The sequence below is a fragment of the Portunus trituberculatus genome, chromosome 2 (assembly GCF_017591435.1).
Source record: "Portunus trituberculatus isolate SZX2019 chromosome 2, ASM1759143v1, whole genome shotgun sequence".
Taxonomy (NCBI): domain Eukaryota; kingdom Metazoa; phylum Arthropoda; class Malacostraca; order Decapoda; family Portunidae; genus Portunus; species Portunus trituberculatus.
This window is the reverse complement of record NC_059256.1, coordinates 11,395,472-11,420,191: the sequence shown is the minus strand read 5'-3', so window position 1 is coordinate 11,420,191 and position 24,720 is coordinate 11,395,472. Positions and strand designations below refer to the sequence as shown.

General features: G+C 42.7%; 1 protein-coding gene across 1 annotated transcript in view; it reads right to left on the bottom strand.

Annotated features, from left to right (window-relative positions):
* LOC123505636 overlaps positions 1 to 1,243 on the bottom strand; it is a 4,123-nt gene extending 2,880 nt beyond the window's left edge. The window contains exon 1 of the mRNA XM_045257217.1: positions 1,118 to 1,243. Coding sequence (XP_045113152.1) covers positions 1,118 to 1,141 — 24 coding nt within the window. The 5' untranslated portion in view covers positions 1,142 to 1,243. The remainder of the gene's footprint in view (positions 1 to 1,117) is intronic.
* Between the last annotated feature and the right edge of the window lie 23,477 nt (positions 1,244 to 24,720).

Sequence of the window (24,720 nt, the reverse complement as noted above, 5' to 3'; positions counted from 1 at the left end):
ACACACAGAGGCTAAGGAAATGATGGAAGTGAGGAGGGGAAGTCACATCTCTTATTCATCTATTCCTACTAACACAAAGTTTTATAACAATACTTCTGAGGTAATAATTAACCCCTTCAGTACTGGCATGACTTTTTACCGCGAGTTTTGTGCACCATTAGACCATTTTATTGACATTAGCAAGGGTCTATGGAGGTCACAAGATTAATGGCCACAGTCTTCACTATTTTAACCCCTTCAGTACTGGGACACATTTTTACCTTGAGTTTTGTGTACCATTAGACCATTTTATTGACATTAGCAAGGGTGTATGGAGGTCACAAGATTAATGGCCACAGTCTTCACTATTTTAACCCCTTCAGTACTGGGATGCAGTTTTACCTTGAGTTTTGTGTACCATTAGACCATTTTATTGACATTACCAAGGGTGTATGGAGGGCAGGAGATTAATGGCCACAGTCTTCACTATTTCAACCCCCACATGAGTTTCTGAAGCTGTGGAAAATCACCAACTAGTCACCACAAGGAGTATGGAAACACGTCATGCTACTGAAGGGGTGAACTCTTTGGCTGAGCAGTGAGTGTTGAATAAGGTGGTTTACCTAAGAACACAAGACAAGAGGGAAGCTGCAAGAGGCTGCCCGGCCTGTACGTGGCAGTCCCTGTGTGTTTAAGCTCAATAATTCCATCTATCTTCGTTTAAATGTACAAAATATTTCCTTCGCGTTATTAAGAGAACAAATTACTGGAACAAGGAAAGAGGGACAGTGTTGAAGGGTCTGACGGACAAACACTCACCACCGCACAATTTGCACCAACGGACACCGCCTCACTCCCCCCAAAGTGTCCGTCACCGCCACCCACCGCTGGATCAGGTTAGGGGAGACAATGTTAGGCTAGGTCAGGTTAGGTCAGACAAGATTTGATTAGTTTAGGTTAAGTTAAGTTAAATAAGGTTAGGTTAGGTTAGGTTAGGCTCAGTTAGGTTAGGTTAAGTTAGGTTTGATGTTAGAGTAAGGCAATATTAAGACAGGTTAGGTTAGGTTAGGTTAGGTTAGGCTGGGTATTAAATCAAGCAATATTAGGTTAGGTAAGGCTCCTCTGACTGGACACTCACCTCCACCTCCTCCACTGAAGCCATTGAAGGAGGCCCACCACACTACCCTCTCCCTCTCCCTCTCCTTCTCCTCTTCTCTCTCTTCATCCTCCACTGCCACCATCACCTCTGTTGCTGCCATTGTCTTCACCTGCGGGAGAGGAGTAGTAGTAGTAGTAGTAGTAGTAGTAGTAGTAGTAGTAGTAGTAGTAGTAGTAGTAGTAGACAGAAAATAGTAGAGAAGAAGAGGAAGAATAAAGAAGAAGAAGAAAAAAAAGAAGAAGAAGAAGAAGAAGAAGAAGAAGAAGAAAAGAGGAAATAGAAAAAGTGAAAAGGAGATACAAGAAAAAGAAGAAAAAAAAAATCAAAGAAAAAAAGGAGAAAAGGAAACAACAACAAAAACACAACAGGATCTCTAAACAAGGAAAACAAACCCACAACTACAAAACACAACACACACACACACACACACACACACACACACCTGGGCTTTATGCTCGTGTGGCCCCGTCTCCATATCTACACTTATCCAATCTTACTTTAGTGTGCACTCTTTGCAGACACTACTTCTTCATCTAAACTGTTCCACGTCTCAATACATCTCTGCGGGAAACTATATTTTTTAACATCTCTCAGACATCTTCCCTTTCTCAGCTTTTTACTATGCGATCTTGTGCTTCGGGTGTCATATTCTTCTATCTGATCTTGAGAGAAGAATATGACACCAGAAGTACAAGATCACATAGTAAAAAGCTGAGAAAGGGAAGATGTCTGAGAGATATTAAAAAATATAGTTTCACAGAGATGTATTGAGACGTGGAACAGTTTAGATGAAGAAGTAGTGTCTGCAAAGAGTGTGCACACTTTTAAAGTAAGATTGGATAAGTGTAGATATGGAGACGGGGCCACACGAGCATAAAGCTCAGGCCCTGTAAAACTACAACTAGGTAAATACACACACACACACATTAGAAGAGAGAAGAACAAGAGGAGACATGATAACTATGTATATATTGGTGAACAAGATTGACATACTGGACAGAGAGTTGATAAAGGTGACCACAAGTAATTATCTCCGAGGACATGGAAAAAAGCTAATAAAGGACATCTGTCTAAATGACGTGAGAAAATACAGTTTCCCACATCGTAGCATTGATAAGTGGAATAAACTGAGCAGTGATGTCAGCTCCATCTCAGCTATGAGATGGAGGAATGTTGGCTAGAGGCAGTAGAGGAAGGAAAGGATTTAAGAGTAGTGATAGACAGGACTATGAAATTTTGAAAGCAATGTTTAGAAGCAAGAAATAGGGCAAATAGGATCCTGGGTTTTATAAATAGAAATGTTAGTTATAAAAGTAAGGAAGTGGTGCGTAGCTTATATAATTCCTATGTTAGGCCCCATTTAGAGTATTGCATACAGGCCTGTCACCCCACTATAGGCAGGATATCAACATGTTAGAAGCAGTTCAGAGAAGAGCAACTAGGATGATACCAGCATTAAAGCGCCTGGAGTATAGAGATAGATTAAAGGAATTAAACATGTTTTCATTTGAGAGGAGATGTATATGAGGGGATATGATAAGAGTTATTTAAAATGTTCTCAGATACAAACTACATAGATGTGAGATCTTTCTTTACCTTAGAGGAGGGAAGTAGGACTAGAAATCATGGCAGGAAGATTAGAAAACAAGGCTGCAGGTTAGATATAAGAAAATATTTCTTTAGTCATAGGGTGGTAGACTTCTGGAATGCATTGCCAGAGAGGGTTGTAAATAGCAACACTAGTTTGACAATGTTTAAAAACAATTAGATAAGCACTTAAATTTATTAGATTTATAATTATGTATAGCACTGCATGATAGTTTTTATAAGAAATTTACTATAGTTGAACAAGACATGATCCCCATGTATGGGGATCACAGATTGTAGAGGATTTCGCTGCAGGACTTAGCCCTGTTAATGGGCCAAATATTTAGAATTAGTATATAATGTATTGTGTACTTGTAAGTGTATCTTTAAGTACTGATGACGAGGTCGCTGTGCGACTGATACAGGATAACCTAGATGGGCCCTGGTGGCCCTTTGTTATCCTATTATTTATGTTAGGTTAGGTTATGTCGTTGACGCGGTGTGTGTCAATCAGATGAGAGAGATATGACAGTAATGGACAAGGAGACAGGACACAAGAGAGCTTAGCTCGGGCCCTGTAATACACAAATAGGTATCAAAGCTATTTAAGGTGTGCGCTGCCATAACCCCTTCAGTACCAGGACGCGTTTCCCTATGCATTCTGCTATTTGGTGATTTTATACAGCTTCAGAAACTTATGTGGGGGATTAAAATAGTGAAGACTCCAGCCATTAATCTTCTGACCTCCATAGACCCTTCCTAATGTCAATAAAATCGCCTAATCAAACCCAAAAATCAAGGTAAAAGAATTGCGAGGAACCTTGATTTGTTCTCGCCAGCCACTCCACGAACGACGATGGAAAGTGGAAACATGGGTGAAAACAAGGCGCTGTGTTGTTACTGTTGTCGTCCATAAACTCTCAATCTATCTCTGTGGGCACTGTTGTCATTAAGATCTCCAGCACTGAATTACCGCCATGCACTCAGTTATGGGCGTCTGAGTGAGTCGAGTCTAATCCCTTAAGTGGCATTTTTACGATAGTTTGTGTGTGATTAGATGATTTTGCTTACAATAAGAAGGGTCTACGGTGTCAGAGATTAATGGCCAGTTTTCACTATTTTAATCCCCACATAAGTTTGTGAAGCTGTATAAAATCATTGAGTAATAGCCAGAATAAATATGAAAACACGTCATGTTACTGCAGAGGACGGCTGTGGGTTAACACGGCGGGGCGGGGCGGGGCGAGGCGATAGAGGCACCTTGCTTTGCTCCGGGCTGTGTTTCCTACATATCATAGCTTCTCCTTGCTCAATAAGCGCTAAGAATAGGACACATTTCGCTATACGCTATTACTTGCAGTTTGTGTTGACAGACTAGGATAATAAAGAGGGACGCCAGAGATGAAACGTATACAGAACGGTGAAATAACGACACACACACACACACACACAGTCTGAGTCCTATCCGAAGATCTGTCTATGTGCTCTGAGCTTGTTCCGTAATGGGGAAGGCTGGCTGGGTGACTACCGGGCGACCATAGTGAATCACACACACACACACACACACACACACACACACGCTAAGTACCATGAAAGAAAAGGACCTCCAACACCCTCCAGCTGGGAGCTGGGTGTCAGTGGTTCCAGCTGGTGTGCTCCCTTATAACAAAAGATAAGGCAACACACACATACATACATACACACACACACACACACACACACACACACACACACACAGTCTCAGTCCTATCTGAAGATCGCTCTATGAGCTCTGAGCTTGCTCTGTAATGGGGAAGGCTGGCTGGGTGACTACCGGGCAACCATAGTGAATTACACACACACACACACACTAAGTGCCATGAAAGAAAATGACACACACACACAGCCACCTTCCCCTCCAACACCCTCCAGCTGGGAGCTGGGTGTCAGTGGTTCCAGCTGGTGGGCTCCCTCATAACGAAAGATAAGGCAACACACACACACACACACACACACACACACACACACACACACACACACACACACACACACACACCACCCACCAACCCACCCCACACCTCGGGCCTGGAGCCAGGTATCAGCCTGGGTCCAGCCGGGGTGGGGTCGGCCTCCTTGATGACGTCACATATATACGTTACGCAAATCATTTTGAAAATGAGGATTCCCAAAAAGGCAGCTGGACACGAATGTTATAAAAATTCTGACTCGTTATCAATCGAAACTAACTTCTAAAATACAAAAACATTGCCGAGAAAAGGAATAATAAAAATAGCTCAAAAATATACTAAATAAAGTATTAGAACTTCGACTTGCTTAAACACAATTTCAAAGCCCACCAATTTCATTCAACTGAATCGATAACGTTTTTCAAAAATTATGACTATCATTTCGATATATCAAAACCTGGCAACTCGCCCTATTAGAAAAAATAATATTTAAAAATGACGTTGTTTACAATATTAACAGGACTACATATCATTCTTAAAGTCCACATCTTTAACTTCTCAGGAGCCTTGCACACTTTTCTCATGATAAACCATCTTTTGAAAACACAAACACTTCGCTACAACCTCAAATAAAAAATCACAGATAGCGGAGGTAAAATTTTAGCGTATTTTGGCCCTCCCATTCAAGTCATAAACACCCTCTACATCACCGTACTTCACTCAACTCAAGCATGGAAGACACGTAAAACACTGCGAACTATCATTAGAAACCCTTAAAAGGCACTTGTGACTCGAAATAAATGAACTGAGACAAATATAAATAATAGTGGAAGTCGAGCATCTGGGACCGGCATTTTGGGCGGGAGCTGGTGATGACGTCACAGCCTGGGGCTCGTGACGTCATGGGTAGGCCCGCTTCTTCTCACTGAGCCTCCATAGCACACAAATCAGGTAATTGCGGATATATCTCAACAACTGACATGAAAGATTAGGCCTATGGCTCCACTTTGTGACCTGTCTGGCCTGTAATGAGTGAGAGATGAGGCAGATAATGGCTGAGAGAGGCGGCGGGTCAGGGGATCGGTTTGTTTACGTTTTCAAGATTGAATTATTTGGTTTTGATAAGTATGTGCAGGTGTTAGTTCACTGATATGTTGTCCTGGAGGTTACCAACGTTAGGTTATGACATGGCACCACCGTGAAATGATGAGTTACACCAATATATTACTTACGTTAGCCAAAGACTGCTCGGCGGCGGCTGTCCGTGTCACTAGCAGGCACCCACACTCCACTGTCCACTTTGTGTCCTCAACCATGTTTAAATAGTTAACCTCTGATTACTGAGAGGCTACACACACAATATTCTCTTCGCTACTATAGATATCACTATTATCGGTATCTTCATCTCCACCACTCACTGTCCCTCACGGCCAGCGCCTTGTCCTGCCAAGAGCAGCGCGGCTCACAGGTCACGGTAAACTGGCGGGCCGCCGGGCTGACTACGGCAGGGTTGCCAGACACTACACATGAAAAAAAGGACAGACCTGCTTTAAAAAAAAAAGGACATTTTCCTCCAAAAAAGGACAGCACAACAAAAAGTATATATATATATATATATATATATATATATATATATATATATATATATATATATATATATATATATATATATATATATGTGTGTGTGTGTGTGTGTGTGTGTGTGTGTGTGTGTGGTATGTGTTTAAAGTGTAGTGTAGCAGAGAGAGAGAGAGAGAGAGAGAGAGAGAGAGAGAGAGAGAGAGAGAGAGATTAGGAAAAATCTAAGGCGTTCAGAATTTTAATGGCCACAGTTTTCACTATCTCAATCCCCCCACATGAGTTTCTGAAGCTGTATAAAGTCGTGAAATAGTTAGGCACAATGGATATGGAAACGCGTCATGGTACAGAAGGGATTAAGACAGTTTGGGATATTACATTACCTTCACTTGGCACTTGGAGCGAGGGAGGAGAGGCAAGGCAAGAACGCAACACGTCAGCCAGCCAGCCAGCCAGGGAGACACGGAGACCCCAGTGAACTATGAGTGAGGTAGAGACGAGACGGGAGAGCTAAACTAGTGGAGTGGGTAGTGAGGCGACCACTGTAGCTTGGTTCACCTGGGGAGCGTTGCCCAGGTAACCAACACACACACACACACACTTAACTATCTGGAAGCTTTACCAAATCTCTCCACTCATTACTCCGACTTACTCATCTGTCTGTTGTGAAGAGCTAAGAGGAATGTTGAATTAGGATTATGAGAGAGAGAGAGAGAGAGAGAGAGAGAGAGAGAGAGAGAGAGAGAGAGAGAGAGAGAGCTATTCCATTCACGTGCAGCGATACAAGTGGAAATATGTAATAGGTGAAAACAATTTGATGTGTAGGCATTGTTTTCAGTAAGATCTCAAGCACACACAGTGACTTGCATACACTTCTTCATTGGGGTTAACTAGTATCAAAGCTATTTAGGGTGTGCGCTGCCATAACCCCTTCAGTACCAGGACGCGTTTCCCTATGCATTCTGCTATTTGGTGATTTTATACAGCTTCAGAAACTTATGTGGGGGATTAAAATAGTGAAGACTCCAGCCATTAATCTTCTGACCTCCATAGATCCTTCCTAATGTCAATAAAATCGCCTAATCAAACCCAAAAATCAAGGTAAAAGAATTGCGAGGAACCTTGATTTGTTCTCGCCAGCCACTCCACGAACGACGATGGAAAGTGGAAACATGTCGGGTGAAAACAAGGCGCTGTGTTGTTACTGTTGTCGTCCATAAACTCTCAATCTATCTCTGTGGGCACTGTTGTCATTAAGATCTCCAGCACTGAATTACCGCCATGCACTCAGTTATGGGCGTCTGAGTGAGTCGAGTCTAATCCCTTAAGTGGCATTTTTACGATAGTTTGTGTGTGATTAGATGATTTTGCTTACAATAAGAAGGGTCTACGGTGTCAGAGATTAATGGCCAGTTTTCACTATTTCAATTCCCACATAAGTTTGTGAAGCTGTATAAAATCATTGAGTAATAGCCAGAATAAATATGAAAACACGTCATGTTACTGCAGGGGACGGCTGTGGGTTAACAAGGCGGGGCGAGGCGAGGCGATAGAGGCACCTTGCTTTGCTCCGGGCTATGTGTTTCCTACATATCATAGCTTCTCCTTGCTCAATAAGCGCTAAGAATAGGACACATTTCGCTATACGCTATTACTTGCAGTTTGTGTTGACAGACTAGGATAATAAAGAGGGACGCCAGAGATGAAACGTATACAGAAAGGTGAAATGACACACACACACACACAGTCTGAGTCCTATCCGAAGATCTGTCTATGTGCTCTGAGCTTGTTCCGTAATGGGGAAGGCTGGCTGGGTGACTACCGGGCGACCATAGTGAATCTCACACACACACACACACACACACACACACACACAAGTACCATGAAAGAAAAGGACACACACACACACACACACACACACACACCACCCTCCAGCTGGGAGCTGGGTGTCAGTGGTTCCAGCTGGTGGCCTCCCCATAACGAAAGATAAGGCAACACACACACACACACACACACACACACACACACACACACACACAGTCTCAGTCCTATCCGAAGATCGCTCTATGAGCTCTGAGCTTGCTCCGTAATGGGGAAGGCTGGCTGGGTGACTACCGGGCGACCATAGTGAATTACACACACACACACACACACACTAAGTACCATGAAAGAAAATGACACACACACACACACACCTTCCCCTCCAACACCCTCCAGCTGGGAGCTGGGTGTCAGTGGTTCCAGCTGGTGGGCTCCCTCATAACGAAAGATAAGGCAACACACACACACACACACACACACACACACACACACACACACACACACACACACACACACACACACACACACACCTCGGGCCTGGAGCCAGGTATCAGCCTGGGTCCAGCCGGGGTGGGGGTCAACCTCCTTGATGACGTCACATATATACGTTACGCAAATCATTTTGAAAATGAGGATTCCCAAAAGGCAGCTGGACACGAATGTTATAAAATTCTGACTCGTTATCAATCGAAACTAACTTCTAAAATACAAAAACATTGCCGAGAAAAGGAATAATAAAAATAGCTCAAAAATATACTAAATAAAGTATTAGAACTTCGACTTGCTTAAACACAATTTCAAAGCCCACCAATTTCATTCAACTGAATCGATAACGTTTTTCAAAAATTATGACTATCATTTCGATATATCAAAACCTGGCAACTCGCCCTATTAGAAAAATAATATTTAAAAATGACGTTGTTTACAATATTAACAGGACTACATATCATTCTTAAAGTCCACATCTTTAACTTCTCAGGAGCCTTGCACACTTTTCTCATGATAAACCATCTTTTGAAAACACAAACACTTCGCTACAACCTCAAATAAAAAATCACAGATAGCGGAGGTAAAATTTTAGCGTATTTTGGCCCTCCCATTCAAGTCATAAACACCCTCTACATCACCGTACTTCACTCAACTCAAGCATGGAAGACACGTAAAACACTGCGAACTATCATTAGAAACCCTTAAAAGGCACTTGTGACTCGAAATAAATGAACTGAGACAAATATAAATAATAGTGGAAGTCGAGCATCTGGGACCGGCATTTTGGGCGGGAGCTGGTGATGACGTCACAGCCTGGGGCTCGTGACGTCATGGGTAGGCCCGCTTCTTCTCACTGAGCCTCCATAGCACACAAATCAGGTAATTGCGGATATATCTCAACAACTGACATGAAAGATTAGGCCTATGGCTCCACTTTGTGACCTGTCTGGCCTGTAATGAGTGAGAGATGAGGCAGATAATGGCTGAGAGAGGCGGCGGGTCAGGGGGATCGGTTTGTTTACGTTTTCAAGATTGAATTATTTGGTTTTGATAAGTATGTGCAGGTGTTAGTTCACTGATATGTTGTCCTGGAGGTTACCAACGTTAGGTTATGACATGGCACCACCGTGAAATGATGAGTTACACCAATATATTACTTACGTTAGCCAAAGACTGCTCGGCGGCGGCTGTCCGTATCACTAGCAGGCACCCACACTCCACTGTCCACTTTGTGTCCTCAACCACGTTTAAACAGTTAACCTCTGATTACTGAGAGGCTACACACACAATATTCTCTTCGCTACTATAGATATCACTATTATCGGTATCTTCATCTCCACCACTCACTGTCCCTCACGGCCAGCGCCTTGTCCTGCCAAGAGCAGCGCGGCTCACGGGTCATGTAAACTGGCCGGCCGCCGGGCTGACTACGGCAGGGTTGCCAGACACTACACATGAAAAAAGGACAGACCTGCTTTAAAAAAAAAGGACATTTGCCTCCAAAAAGGACAGCACAACAAAAAGTGTGTGTATGATATATATATATATATATATATATATATATATATATATATATATATATATATATATATATATATATATATATATATATATATGTGTGTGTGTGTGTGTGTGTGTGTGTGTGTGTGTGTGTGTGTGTGTGTGTGTGTGTATATGTTTAAAGTGTACAACAGCAGAGAGAGAGAGAGAGAGAGAGAGAGAGAGAGAGAGAGAGAGAGAGATTAGTAAAAATCTAAGGCGTTCAGAATTTTAATTGCCACACTTGACTTTGGTGCTTTGTGTGTGAGTGGTGTTGATTCCTTGGTGTGTGTGTTGCAGTAGTCATTGGGGTGGGTGGTAGGGAAACACAAGGTGATGCACGGCACTGTACTAAATTCTTCAACGTTTGTCTCTTGCCGTCTTGTACTGCAGCGTCCGCGGAAACTCCCCGAGCTTGGTATCTGCTATTCGTGTATCTGTTCTTCGTATTGGTGCTTTCCTGGCTTCTGCTTCTGAGTCTGCCTGCGTGGGAACTCCCCGAGCTTGGTATCTGCTCTTTGCTGGAGTATCTACAGTTTGCTCGTCCCACAGGATCTTCTGCTTCTCTCTATTCTTTTCGTCCTTCTATATTCTGCCTCTCTTACTACCATTTCCTTTGTTCTGTTTTTGGTTTTGTGCCTTCCTTGATATTGTTTCTGCTTTCTTCTGCTCCTGCGACGTCTCAGGTCACAACAATATATTCCTCTGTGTCAACTTAAGAGAAGACCGGTATGGAACTATTTGATGGGAGAGGAACAAATAATGAAGACTAAAGAGGACAAACATCTGGGAGTGGTTATACAAGAAACACTGAGCCCCGAAAAACACACCAGTGAGATATTTGGATCAGCGTCTAAAATGTTGGCTAATATTCGGGTGGCATTTCACTCCCTGGAGGAGTTGGTGATGGAGCGAGATGGAGGCACATGTGCACCGATGCACGCCGAAACTACATTCAACTTTATCTGCTTTACAATAATTCTCCTAAGCAAATATCAATGTACGTATGTATGCAAATAAATACATCAATGTGTGTAGCTCTGCACTTATACACAACAGACCCTCCACGCTCAGAAAACCCACACACAGCTACGCCCAAACACACCCACAACACCGCTCCCACACACCCAAAGCCCCTCACACACTCAAAATTAACCCAAAATACCTCAACTTTCCAACAAACACACTTACAACTCACTACAAACACACAATACACACCAACATCACCCCCACACCACTCAACACACCACAAACCACTTCAAACACTCAATACCAGTCCCAAACACACTCAAAACACCATGCAACACCTCAGAATACTAGTAACACCCAAAACACACTAGAAACACAGTATACACCAAATACACACTAGAAACCACTTAATGATTATCCCCAAACACACTCAAACACCATGCAACAACAAAATGCCCAAACACACAACACACTTGAAACCCCCAAAATGCATCACAACCACCACACTCAGCCACACACATCGAAAAGATCCTCATCCACCAAACACACTCAAAACACCATGCAACAACTCAAAATGCCCAAACACATACGCAACACACTTGAAACAACCCCAAAACTTAATGCATCAAAACAACCACCACACTCAAACACATACACACACTCGAAAAGATCCAACACAGGCTCACACAAAAGATCCTCACAGGCTCAAACACACTCAAAACACCAAGAACTACCTTGAAACACGCTCAAAACATCAATAACCACCTTGAAACACACAAAACACCAATACCCACCTTGAAACACACTCAGAACACCATACAACCCCTGCAAATGCCACCAAACACACTCAGATACTCTAACACACCTCCAAATAAGGGAGAGTTGAGTATTGTGGCTTTGCTTCTCCGCCTCTTCCTCCTCCCTTCCTCCTTTATTTCTCCTTTCTTCTTCCTTCTACTACTATTAACTACACACCTCTGCCTACAAACACACAGAAACGATTAGTAAGTGAAACCCGATTAATGATAGAATATTTCTGCAAGATTGGTAGGAGAAACTCTCTTAATAGAGCTAGATCATTAACATTTATGCATGATCATTAGAAAAAATAATCTTAAGAACCCGATAAGTGATATAAATGATAAGATATCTGCATGATTAATCGGACTAATCACTCTTGACAACCAAGCGATAGATTGATACGATTTCTGCATGAATGAAAAGGGAAACATTCTCCCGCGGCCACCTGGTCATCTCTGTGATCCTTGGAGATAATGATGGTGAAGGAACAAAAAGTAAGGATATCAAATTGAAGACTTGTAACTTATAAATGATGTATTAATGTAAAACAGGGCCAAAACTTAACCCTGTGGAACACCGCTCTAAACATCATGCAGCTACACATGACTTGAACCATGAACCACCACTTCCATCTTAGGTCCAGCAGATTATTTATCTTCTACTCCTGCTGAGTCCTGATCGAGGTAGACTACCGTCGTTGATAAGACACTCGCAAACACGGCAGAGATCGAGGGATGTATAAAACAGGACGGGGAAATTTATAGTCTGATACTGCGGCAGGTACTTGTAAATAGAAAGAACAACAACCTAAGGGTGGCCAAAGTCATCTAGAGTTACTGAACGAAACTGTAGTAGAACTGTAGGAGGAAGACAATGGCAATGGATGGAAGGTCATCAGGTCCACAACTCGGTGAGAGCTTTAACATACAAAGGGAATGTAGATTGTGCTATAAGAGGTGTGGTGCAGAAGTGCTTCACAATTCAGTCAGAAGCTCGTGAACGAACTGAGACTCTTGTGGCGGTGATGCAGATCGGCGCGCCGCACCATGCTGCCCGCAGCCCGCCTGCCCCACAGCCCCAGTGCCCCTCAGTGCTGTACGGTGAAGTGGATGCGCTGTGGTGTTGGTCACTGCTGTAGCCATGGACCATTGAAACCTTTCTGCGTTCTAGTTGGCGTTACACGTGTCTTTGATGAAGTGTTTTTACAGTTATAGTGACAGATACAAAAACAATTCTGCGTTGTCAACAGGAAACTGTAGAGAACCTTCGTAATAATCTCAGTCACCTCTGTGGCCTTGTAGAACAGACGTGGTGAGACAGCACAGCGTTCCTCGAAACACGAGCGCTGTATGACCTACGTGTTGCGGCACATTACAGCCTTTACTTCAGTCCCTTTAAGCCTTTACTCACACAAGGGCCTGACTGAAGTTACTGTGTGGTGTGAACGTTGATTCCACGAGGCAGCAGTGCAGACTCGTGGCGGGAAGAGCGGCGGGGTCACCTTCCCTTCCTCGGTGGCGGTGCAAGGCAAGTTCTCCTACAGTTGTTGGCCAATATTGAAGTAGCATTCATTGTGTACACTGTGATTTAAAAAGGGGAAAAATGTGGGAGGTGTGTGTAAAGATGTCGCCAGTGTGTGTGTGTGTGTGTGTGTGTGTGTGTGTGTGTCATAGTGTGCACCGTGTTATATTTCCTTTTATTCTAGTATGTGTTCATTAAGTGGCACTGTCCTAATATAAACATCCCTCCAGGTCTCCTCGTTTCCCGGCATGCTTTTCGCAGTTCTCACTCAGCTGATTTGACGTCACATACATGAAGCCACGCTATTGGTCAGCAAGAGAGAGAGAGAGAGAGAGAGAGAGAGAGAGAATAAATTAAAGGAATGGAAATCAAACAGGAGATAGAAAAAAGAATAAATGGAGGAAATGGGAAATAAAGAGTATATAGAAAAAGAATAAATGGAGGAAGTGGTAATGAGAATGATAACGAATAAGGGAATAGGAGGAAATAGTAATGAAACAGCTAAAAGAAGTGATAATATTAATTCCTATCTCGTGTTCCCTTATTCATTATCCTCTCCTCTCTTTCTCTATTGCTTCTATTCCTATATTCGCTACCACGTATTCATTCCCTTACTCTCTCTCTCTCCTCTTATACGATAATAAAAGAAGAGAGAAAGAAAACGGATAAATACGGCAAGAGGGCAACGAATAAGGGAATAAGAGGAAATGATAATGATAACCAATAAAGGAAGTGAAAAGTAGGAAACAGGATTGCGAATGAGGGAATAGGTGGTGTGTGTGTGTGTGTGTGTGTCTCTCTCTCTCTCTCTCTCTCTCTCTCTCTCTCTCTCTCTCTCTCTCTCTCTCTCTCTGCGACGCATTTTTACCTGGAGATTATTTATGTGGTTATATGAATGGCTAACTCTACCAGTAAGGGGGCTGCCAACGGAGAGGGCCTTTTATTTTTTTTTCTAACTATTTTGTTGCGTTTGGCCGGCTTTCCACTCGTATATAAAGAGTCATTAAGTTAGATAGGTATTCCCGTGGGTAGGATAGGTTAGGTTAGGTTAGGTTAATAATCTAGTGTCTCAGAATGGTGTGGAAGCTAAAGATTGTGTGATTGATTGATTAATGGCCACAGTCTTCACTATTTTAACCCCTTCAGTACTGGGACACATTTTTACCTTGAGTTTTGTGTACCATTAGACCATTTTATTGACATTAGAAGGGTCTATGGAGGTCACAAGATTAATGGCCACAGTCTTCACTATTTTAACCCCTTCAGTACTGGGACACATTTTTACCTTGAGTTTTGTGTACCATTAGACCATTTTATTGACATTAGGAAGGGTCTATGGAGGTCACAAGATTAATGGCCACAGTCTTCACTATTTTAACCCCTTCAGTACTGGGACACATTTTTACCTTGAGTTTTGTGTACCATTAGACCATTTTATTGACATTAGGAAGGGTCTATGGAGGTCACAAGATTAATGGCCACAGTCTTCACTATTTTAACCCCTTCAGTACTGGGACACATTTTTACCTTGAGTTTTGTGTACCATTAGACCATTTTATTGACATTAGCAAGGGTCTATGGAGGTCACAAGATTAATGGCCACAGTCTTCACTATTTTAACCCCTTCAGTACTGGGACACATTTTACCTTGAGTTTTGTGTACCATTAGACCATTTTATTGACATTAGCAAGGGTCTATGGAGGTCACAAGATTAATGGCCACAGTCTTCACTATTTTAACCCCTTCAGTACTGGGACACATTTTTACCTTGAGTTTTGTGTACCATTAGACCATTTTATTGACATTAGCAAGGGTCTATGGAGGTCACAAGATTAATGGCCACAGTCTTCACTATTTTAACCCCTTCAGTACCATTAGATCATTTTATTGATATTAGGAAGGGTGTATGGAGGTCACAAGATTAATGGCCACAGTCTTCACTATTTTAACCCCTTCAGTACTGGGACACATTTTTACCTTGAGTTTTGTGCACCATTAGACCATTTTATTGACATTAGCAAGGGTCTATGGAGGTCACAAGATTAATGGCCACAGTCTTCACTATTTTAACCCCTTCAGTACTGGGACACATTTGTACCTCCATACACCCTCCATAGACCCTTGCTAATGTCAATAAAATGGTCCAATGGTACACAAAACTCAAGGTAAAAATGTGCTCCAGTACTGAAGGGGTTAAAATAATAAACAATTTCTAGTTATCCTACCATAAATATCCTTATTTTCTCTCACGTAGCACAGAAAACGGGATATTGAAAGGTACACAGATCTAAAATTGTACTGTATTTAGAAACGCTCTGCTCTCTTTTCACGACTGTTTTCCAAGGCCACAGAGATGACTGGCGGGGTTCACAACAGTGTTTCTCCTGTTGATAATACAGAAATCTTGTTAATCTGTCACTACAACCACAAAAACACCCTTAAAAACCCACGTCACTTCAACTAGAGCCATTTAAAAGAGTGTTTCTCCTGTTAATAATGCAGAAATAGTGTTAATCTGTCACTACAACCACAAAAACACCCTTAAAAACCCGCGTCACTTCAACTAGAGCCGTTTAAAAGTGTTTCTCCTGTTAATAATGCAGAAATCTTGTTAATCTGTCACAACAACCACAAAACACCCTTAAAAACCCACGTCACTTCAACTAGAGCCATTTAAAAGAGTGTTTCTCCTGTTAATAATGCAGAAATCTTGTTAATCTGTCACTACAACCACAAAAACACCCTTAAAACCCACGTCACTTCAACTAGAGCCATTTAAAAGAGTGTTTCTCCTGTTAATAATGCAGAAATGTTGTTAATCTGTCACTACAACCACAAAACACCCTTAAAAACCCACGTCACTTCAACTAGAGCCGTTTAAAAGAGTGTTTCTCCTGTTAATAATGCAGAAATCTTGTTAATCTGTCACTACAACCACAAAAACACCCTTAAAAACCCACGTCACTTCAACTAGAGCCATTTGAAAGAGTGTTTCTCCTGTTAATAATGCAGAAATAGTGTTAATCTGTCACTACAACCACAAAAACACTCTTAAAAACCTGCGTCACTTCAACTAGAGCCGTTTAAAAGAGTGTTTCTCCTGTTAATAATGCAGAAATCTTGTTAATCTGTGACTACAACCACAAAAACACCCTTAAAAACCCACGTCACTTCAACTAGAGCCGTTTAAAAGAGTGTTTCTCCTGTTAATAATGCAGAAATGTTGTTAATCTGTCACTAGAACCACAAAAACACCCTTAAAAACCCACGTCACTTCAACTAGAGCCATTTAAAAGAGTGTTTCTCCTGTTAATAATGCAGAAATCTTGTTAATCTGTCACTACAACCACAAAACACCCTTAAAACCCACGTCACTTCAACTAGAGCCATTTAAAAGAGTGTTTCTCCTGTTAATAATGCAGAAATCTTGTTAATCTGTCACTACAACCTCAAAAACACCCTTAAAAACCCACGTCACTTCAACTAGAGCCTTTTAAAAGAGTGTTTCTCCTGTTAATAATGCAGAAATCTTGTTAATCTGTCACTACAACCACAAAAACACTCTTTAAATTGGTTTATTCATGTGTTTATTTATGTGTCCCAGTACTGAAGGGGTTAATAGCATATAGCAAAGCGTGGTAATACAAAAACCAGTGGAGTTATTCTGTATATTGCCTTGTGTTCTTACCATTACTAATACTAAGATGGTACTATCCTAATATACACATCCCTCTAGCTCGCTCTCTCTCTCTCTTCCCGGCATGCCCTTCGCAGCTCTCTCCCTCAGCTGATTTGACGTCACAAGCATGAGGCCACGCTATTGGTCAGCATGAGAGAGAGAGAGAGAGAGAGAGAGAGAGAGAGAGAGAGAGAGAGAGAGAGAGAGAGAGAATATGGGATTAAAACAGATAAAAGGAAAATGAATAAATGGAGGAAATGAAATAAAACGAGATATAAGTCGACTGGGAAAAAGTTTTAGAAATTGAAAAGAGAAATCCGTGTGTGTTATTTTATTGTGACAGATTTTGACACCTCAGTGTAATTGTTAGACACCTTCTACAGTACACTTCATGATAACATAACATTAGATCTTGCCTGAAACACAAGAGATATATATTAAGAAAATGAGGGAAATTTCTTAACCCACAGCTTAGGGTAAGAAATTTGCCCACACCGGATAAAAAATTTCCAGCAGAATTATTGGCCCGAATTGTAAAAAATGATACCCCATACTCTGGGAAAGAATTTTTACCATTAAGGGGAAGAAATTTATACTCTTTAAATGTGGTCCAGAAAAGACTTAGACCATTCTTTTGCATCATGTTATTTTTTATGATAAATTAAACTTTTTATGAGCAAAACAATCCTCATTTCCTTCAGTATATTCATCAATCATAAATCAGCAAACACACGACAGTTTTTTCATCAGGTCATTTGCCTTTACATCATCAAATCTGTATGAGCCATTCTTCAACAAGTCAGGGGTACATGGCAGGCACTCTGAAGATGTAATCAATGTCTACAATGTGTCTGTCCTCCACCGGTGACCAGTCCCATGTTATCTTCTCTGGTATGGAGGAGAGGGTCTTGCGGCGCAGGAACACCATTTCAACTTTGTTCACAAGCAATTTGTCATCTTCTGTGAAAACTGTAGTTAGTTTCCCCCAGTAATGTTGTTTCTTTGGTTGAGTATAAACCACAGCAAAATATTACTGGAGTAGGCAGTAGTCACCTGCCGCCCGGTGGAATACTCCAGGAGAGGTACTTACGGGGATGTAGGCAGTGCTGCAGACTGAGTGATTCCCCGTGTCCTCTCTTCCCGGTTCCCTTTGTGGTCTCATTTATACAATTGAGCAGCTGCAGCCTGCCCTCTAAAGACAACTTCTACTACTTCCTACACTACACTACAACACCTTACACTTTTACACTCTCTTCAAATCAAAATTTAATAATGGCTTCACCACGCCCTGCCTCGGAGTCCCCCTCTGGGAGGGACCATAAATGTCCCCAGGTCGGACTGCCCTCTGCTGTCGACCTTGGGTGTCTTGACACTTCATCTAATACTTTCACTATCAATTTCTGCAACATTCGTGGCCTTCGTTCTAATTTTCAATCTGTGGAACACCACCTCTCCTCTACTAAACCTCATCTTCTCTTCCTAACTGAAACACAGTTGTCTGTGACTACTGACAGCAGCCCCTTTTCTGTTCCCTCCTACTTGCTCTATCCTCATTTTCAATCCAAAGCTGGATGTTGCGCATACGTGCGTAACGACACCACTTGCTCTCGTGCCCACAATCTTGAATCTTCAGAATTTTCTACCATCTGGCTAAGACTTCAATGTCACTCTCTAACTAAATTCATCTGTGCTGTATACCTCTCACCTAATTCCTCTGACTATGTAAAATTCTTTGACTATTTGACTTCCAAGGTGGAGCACATCTTATCTCACTTTCCTTTTGCTGAGATCTCCATTTTAGGGATTTCAATGTTCACCACCAGCTTTGGCTTTCATCTTCTTTCACTGACCAACCTGGTGAACAAACCTTCAACTTTGCTATCCTTCATGACCTAGAGCAGCTAGTGAAGTTCCCTACCCGTATTCCTGACCGCCTTGGAGACACGCCCAACATTCTTGATCTTTTCCTAACCTCCAACCCTTCTGCTTACTCTGTTAAACTTTCCTCTCCGTTGGGCTCCTCCGACCACAATCTAATTTCCGTTACCAGTTCTATCACTCCAGTGCAGCCTCAGGACCCGCCTAAGCGGAGGTGCTTCTGGCATTTTAACTCTGCTAAGTGGGAGGAACTAAGGCAGTACTATTCTGATTTCCTTGGGATGATTATTGTTTTCATGTCAGAGATCCTTCTCTTTGTGCCGAGCGCATAACAGAGGTGATTATCTCTGGCATGGAGCTATACATTCCTCATACTTTCTCTAACCCTAAAGCTAAAAAGCCTTGGTTTAACTCTGCTTGTTCTCGTGCTGTCAATGATAGAGAGGCGGCTCACAAACGGTTCCGTAGCCATCCAACTGCTGAAACTCATGCCCTATATATTTCTGCCCGTAATCATGCCAAATCTATTCTCCAACTTACTAAAACTCTTTCATCAATAGAAAATGTCAAAGTCTTTCCAATTCTAACTCCTCTCGAGATTTCTGGCATCTAGCCAATAATATCTCTAACAACTTTACTTCTTCGTCTTTCCCTCCTTTACTTCATCCAGATGGCTCTACAGCTGTCTCTTCTTTTCTAAAGCTGAACTCTTCGCTCAAACCTTTGCTACCAACTCAACTTTGGATGATTCTGGGCATATTCCTCCTACTCCTCCACCCTCTGACTACTTCATCCCTAAAATTAAAATTCTTTATAAAGACGTTTTCCTGGCCCTCTCTGGCCTTGATTCTCGGAAGGCTTACGGTCCGGATGGAGTCCCTCCTGTTGTTCTCAAAACTGTGCTTCCGAACTCGCTCACTGCCTGGTCAAACTCTTTCATCTGTGTCTCTACTTCTATTTATCCTTCTTGCTGGAAGTTTGCTCACATTCAACCTGTCCCTAAAAAGGTGACCACTCCAATCCTTCTAACTACCGCCCTATAGCTTTGATTTCCTGCCTTTCTAAAGCCTTTGAGTCTATCCTTAATAGGAAGATAATGAGGCATCTATCAGCTCACAACCTTCTCTCTGATTGCCAGTATGGTTTCCGTAAAGGCAGATCTACTGGTGATCTTCTTACTTTCCTAACTGAATCTTGGTCATCCTCTTTTAGGGACTTCGGTGAAACCTTTGCTGTCGGCCTTGACATATCGAAAGCCTTCGATAGAGTCTGGCACAAATCTTTAATTTCTAAACTACCCTCCTACGGATTCTATCCTTCTCTCTGTACCTTCATCTCCAGTTTCCTTTCCGATCGTTCTATTGCTGCTGTAGTAGATGGTCACTGTTCTTCCCTTAAAACTATCAACAGTGGTGTTCCACAGGGTTCTGTCCTATCACCCACTCTCTTTCTATTATTCATCAATGATCTCCTAAATCTGACTCAATGCCCTATCCACTCCTATGCTGATGATACCACCCTGCATTATTCAACAGCGTTCAACAGACGCCCAACCCAACAACAATTAAATGACTCAAGGCGAGATGCTATGGGACGCCTAACTTCTGATCTTTCACTTGTTTCTGATTGGGGCAGAGAAAACCTGGTTTTGTTCAATGCCTCAAAACTCAATTTCTACAACTATCTACTCGACATAACCTTCCAGACAACTATCCTCTCTTCTTCAATAACACTCAACTTCCCTCTCCTCTACATTAAACACACTCGGTCTATCCTTCACTAAAAATCTAAACTGGAAATTTCACATCTCTACTCTTGCTAAATCAGCTTCCAAGAAGTTAGGTGTCCTATGGCGTCTTCGTCCATTTTCTCTCCCTCCCAGCTGCTTGCTCTGTACAAGGGCCTTATCCGCCCGTGTATGGAGTATGGCTCTCATGTCTGGGGGGGATCCACACACACAGCTTTACTAAACAAGGTGGAATCTAAAGCTTTTCGTCTTATCAACTCTTCTCCTCTAACTGACTGTCTTGATTCTTTAAGTCACCGCCGCAATGTTGCATCTTTATCTGTCTTCTACCGCTGTTTTCATGCTGTCTGCTCTTCTGAACTTGCTAACTGCATGCCTTCCCCCTCCTGCGGCCTCGCTGCACAAGACTCTCTACTTCTTCTCATCCCTATTCTGTCCATCTTCCTAATGCAAGAGTTAACCAGTATCTTCACTCCTTCATTCCCTACACTGGTAAACTCTGGAACTCTCTACCTGTGTCTGTATTTCCACCTGCCTATGACTTAAACTCTTTCAAAAGAGGAGTGTCAAGACACCTCTTACGTTAACTGGACCCTCCTTTTAGATTTTTTTGTTTTTTCTCTTTATACTATTCCTCTTAACAGGGCCTGGCAACCAGCGGGATTTTTTTTTTTTTTCCAACTTTGATTTCCCTTGGCCAGTGCCCTTGTAATGTAAAAAAAAAAAAAAAAAAAATTTACTTATTGATTCATCATTAATTTGCACTGACGCTGCTACATCTGTATCTTCAGTGGATTTTGATGCTTGTACGTCACCTACATGTTCATCACCACTCTCTGGGGAGATCATGTCAAAGCTCACATACAAAGATGAGCCACGAGAATCTTTTCAACAATAACTTCCACTTGATATACTTGATAAATCATCATCATCATCAGCAGCAGCAGCATTCTTTCTTCCTTTCTTCTTTTCTTCCTTGCTGTTGCTTCTTCTTCGGTTCTCTGTTTCTGTGGTTCTCTGTTCTCTGCTTCTTCTTAGTTTCTTTTTCCTTGTGTGCCTTTTCTCTTTCCTCCATGCTGCTTATTACTTCCTCGTGTGTTGAACTGTGGCTCCTCTTCCTAACATTCTGCGAGCACCAGGTTTCAGGTTTCTTGGCCTGATGGGGACGTTGTTGGTCGGATATGATTTGCTCCAGGGACTTCTTGGTCTGTACAGTTTTGCCAATTGCCTCTGCAAGTTCTTGAAGACTGTGAAGGTACAGGCAGCATGACTGACTATGCTCACACACTTTTGGAACTGTATAATCAGGCTTTCCAGATGCACAAGGGGAGGGATGTTTTACGGGGGGGGGAGGGGGCAAGAGGGTACATGTTTTCCCAAGCGGTGTATTGTGTTTAGTCTTTGAAGTACCAAGCATGATGACATCTTGTGCCCTCTTCTTGAGGAGGTGGTACAATATGAATGCCTTCCTCAGTCTCAGGTCTGCCAGCAAGGATCCACCCATCGTATGCTTCCACCTTCGATCTGCTGAGCCGTGATACATCAAATTTGTTTCTATCAACTGGGAAGACTCCACTAGAAGAAAAGCTTTTGCGTACAATCTCCTCAGACCAACCTTTGCCCCACACAGAGTTAAGGACTTCAACAAATGACATCATGACATCTAGCGGCAGCTTTCTAACTGTCTCAAACCTGAAAAAACAACATTTCAAATCACAACAATCAGTGGTTCAAATTTTTTCCCCAATTGCGTGGAAAAGAAATTTGCTGATGGGATAAAAAAAAAATTGCAGTAAATGTTTTGCCCCAAATGAGGTGGGGAATTTCTTTGCACCCCCGTAACACCAAGGGGAGGAGGGGGAGGGGGTTCCTACTGCATATGAGGACCCACCCCTCCCTTACAAGCAAAACTATCACCTCAACCTCCTACTTTCAGTCTCGGGGTAAAAGGTACGTTAGTTCTGTGAAGATTTTGGCAAAGTTCTTACCGCGTTTTTTACAGGATGCGAAAAAACCCATTGACATATATACAAATAGTGAGAGAAATGTGCAGTACAGTACAAAGCTTCCCCAATACGAGATGTGGCTCCTGTCATTCACATGTTTGAAAATAATCACATAGAAAGGATTTATGGCTTGTTAAAGTTCTTGCCCCACTTTTCTCTCGTCAAATTTCTTCCCCCGGTCGACTATAGAGAGGAAATGGATAGCTAATAGGGGAATAGGAGGAAATGGTAATAAAAAAAGGAAATAGAAAGGAAAATGGATAATGTATAGAGGAATAGGAGGAAATGGGAAAGAGAATATGAAGTTCTCTTGTGGGTGGAAAAACAAGAGTTCCATATTATTTCTTGCATTATTCCCCGCCCCCCTCTCTCTCTCTCTCTCTCTCTCTCTCTCTCTCTCTCTCTCTCTCTCTCTCTCTCTCTCTCGTGAATTCTTCTCAAATTACAAGTAAAAGGCATATTCTTGTCTTACACCGCACTTTCGACGAGAGAGAGAGAGAGAGAGAGAGAGAGAGAGAGAGAGAGAGAGAGAGAGAGAGAGAAATTCACTCGTTTTCTTTGTTTTTATTATTATTATTATTATTATTATTATTATTATTATTATTATTGTGGTCAACTCTTGCATTAGTGAGGTTGACAGTGCTTTGTGTGTTTGAGTGTTTGGTGTGGTGCAGTGTGTGAGGAGACAGGCAGACGTCAGCCTACGGAGCGAGGTGAGAGCTCATTATTTCCGATCTTGGGCTAGGCCTGAGACCAGCCACACACCACACACCGGGACAACAACCTCACAACTCCTCCATTTACACCCCCTACCCACTCACTGCTACCTCAACACTCAACACTCAACAATCTACACTCAACACTCAACACTCAACACTGAACACTGAACACTGAACACTGAACAGTGAACAGGGGCTACACGTCAAAGGAGACACACCCAAATATCTCCACCCGCCCGAGGAATCGAACCCCGGTCCTCTGGCTTGTGAAGCCAGCGCTCTACCACTGAACTACCGGGCGCGCGCGCGCGTGTGTGTGTGTGTGTGTGTGTGTGTGTGTGTGTGTGTGTGTGTGTGTACCAGTAGAATAATAATGATAAAGAAGATACTAGCGTTAATATCTTCCTCCTCCTCCTTGTTCCTAACCTTGTGAGGAAAAGAGAAAAAGAAAAAAAAATGAATAGGCAGAAATTTTCCTGCATTTCACCACTCATAGATACACACACACACACACACACACACACACACACACACACACACACACACACCGGGTAGTGTAGTGGTTAGCACGCTCGACTCACAGTCGAGAGGGCCCGGGTTCGAGTCCTGGGAGGCGGTGAGGCAAATGGGCGCGGCTGTTAATGTGTGGGGTGTGTTCACCTAGCAGTAAATAGGTACGGGGTGTAACTGGAGGGGTTGTGGCCTCGCTGTCCCGGTGTGTGGAGTGTGTTGTGGTGTGTTAATGTGTGGGGTGTGTTCACCTAGCAGTAAATAGGTACGGGGTGTAACTGGAGGGGTTGTGGCCTCGCTGTCCCGGTGTGTGGAGTGTGTTGTGGTGTGTTAATGTGTGGGTGTGTTCACCTAGCAGTAAATAGGTACAGGGTGTAACTGGAGGGTTGTGGCCTCGCTGTCCCGGTGTGTGGAGTGTGTTGTGGTGTGTTAATGTGTGGGTGTGTTCACCTAGCAGTAAATAGGTACGGGGTGTAACTGGAGGGTTGTGGCCTCGCTGTCCCGGTGTGTGGAGTGTGTTGTGGTGTGTTAATGTGTGGGTGTGTTCACCTAGCAGTAAATAGGTACAGGGTGTAACTGGAGGGTTGTGGCCTCGCTGTCCCGGTGTGTGGAGTGTGTTGTGGTGTGTTAATGTGTGGGTGTGTTCACCTAGCAGTAAATAGGTACAGGTGTAACTGGAGGGTTGTGGCCTCGCTGTCCCGGTGTGTGGAGTGTGTTGTGGTGTGTTAATGTGTGTGTGTCACCTAGCAGTAAATAGGTACGGGGTGTAACTGGAGGGTTGTGGCCTCGCT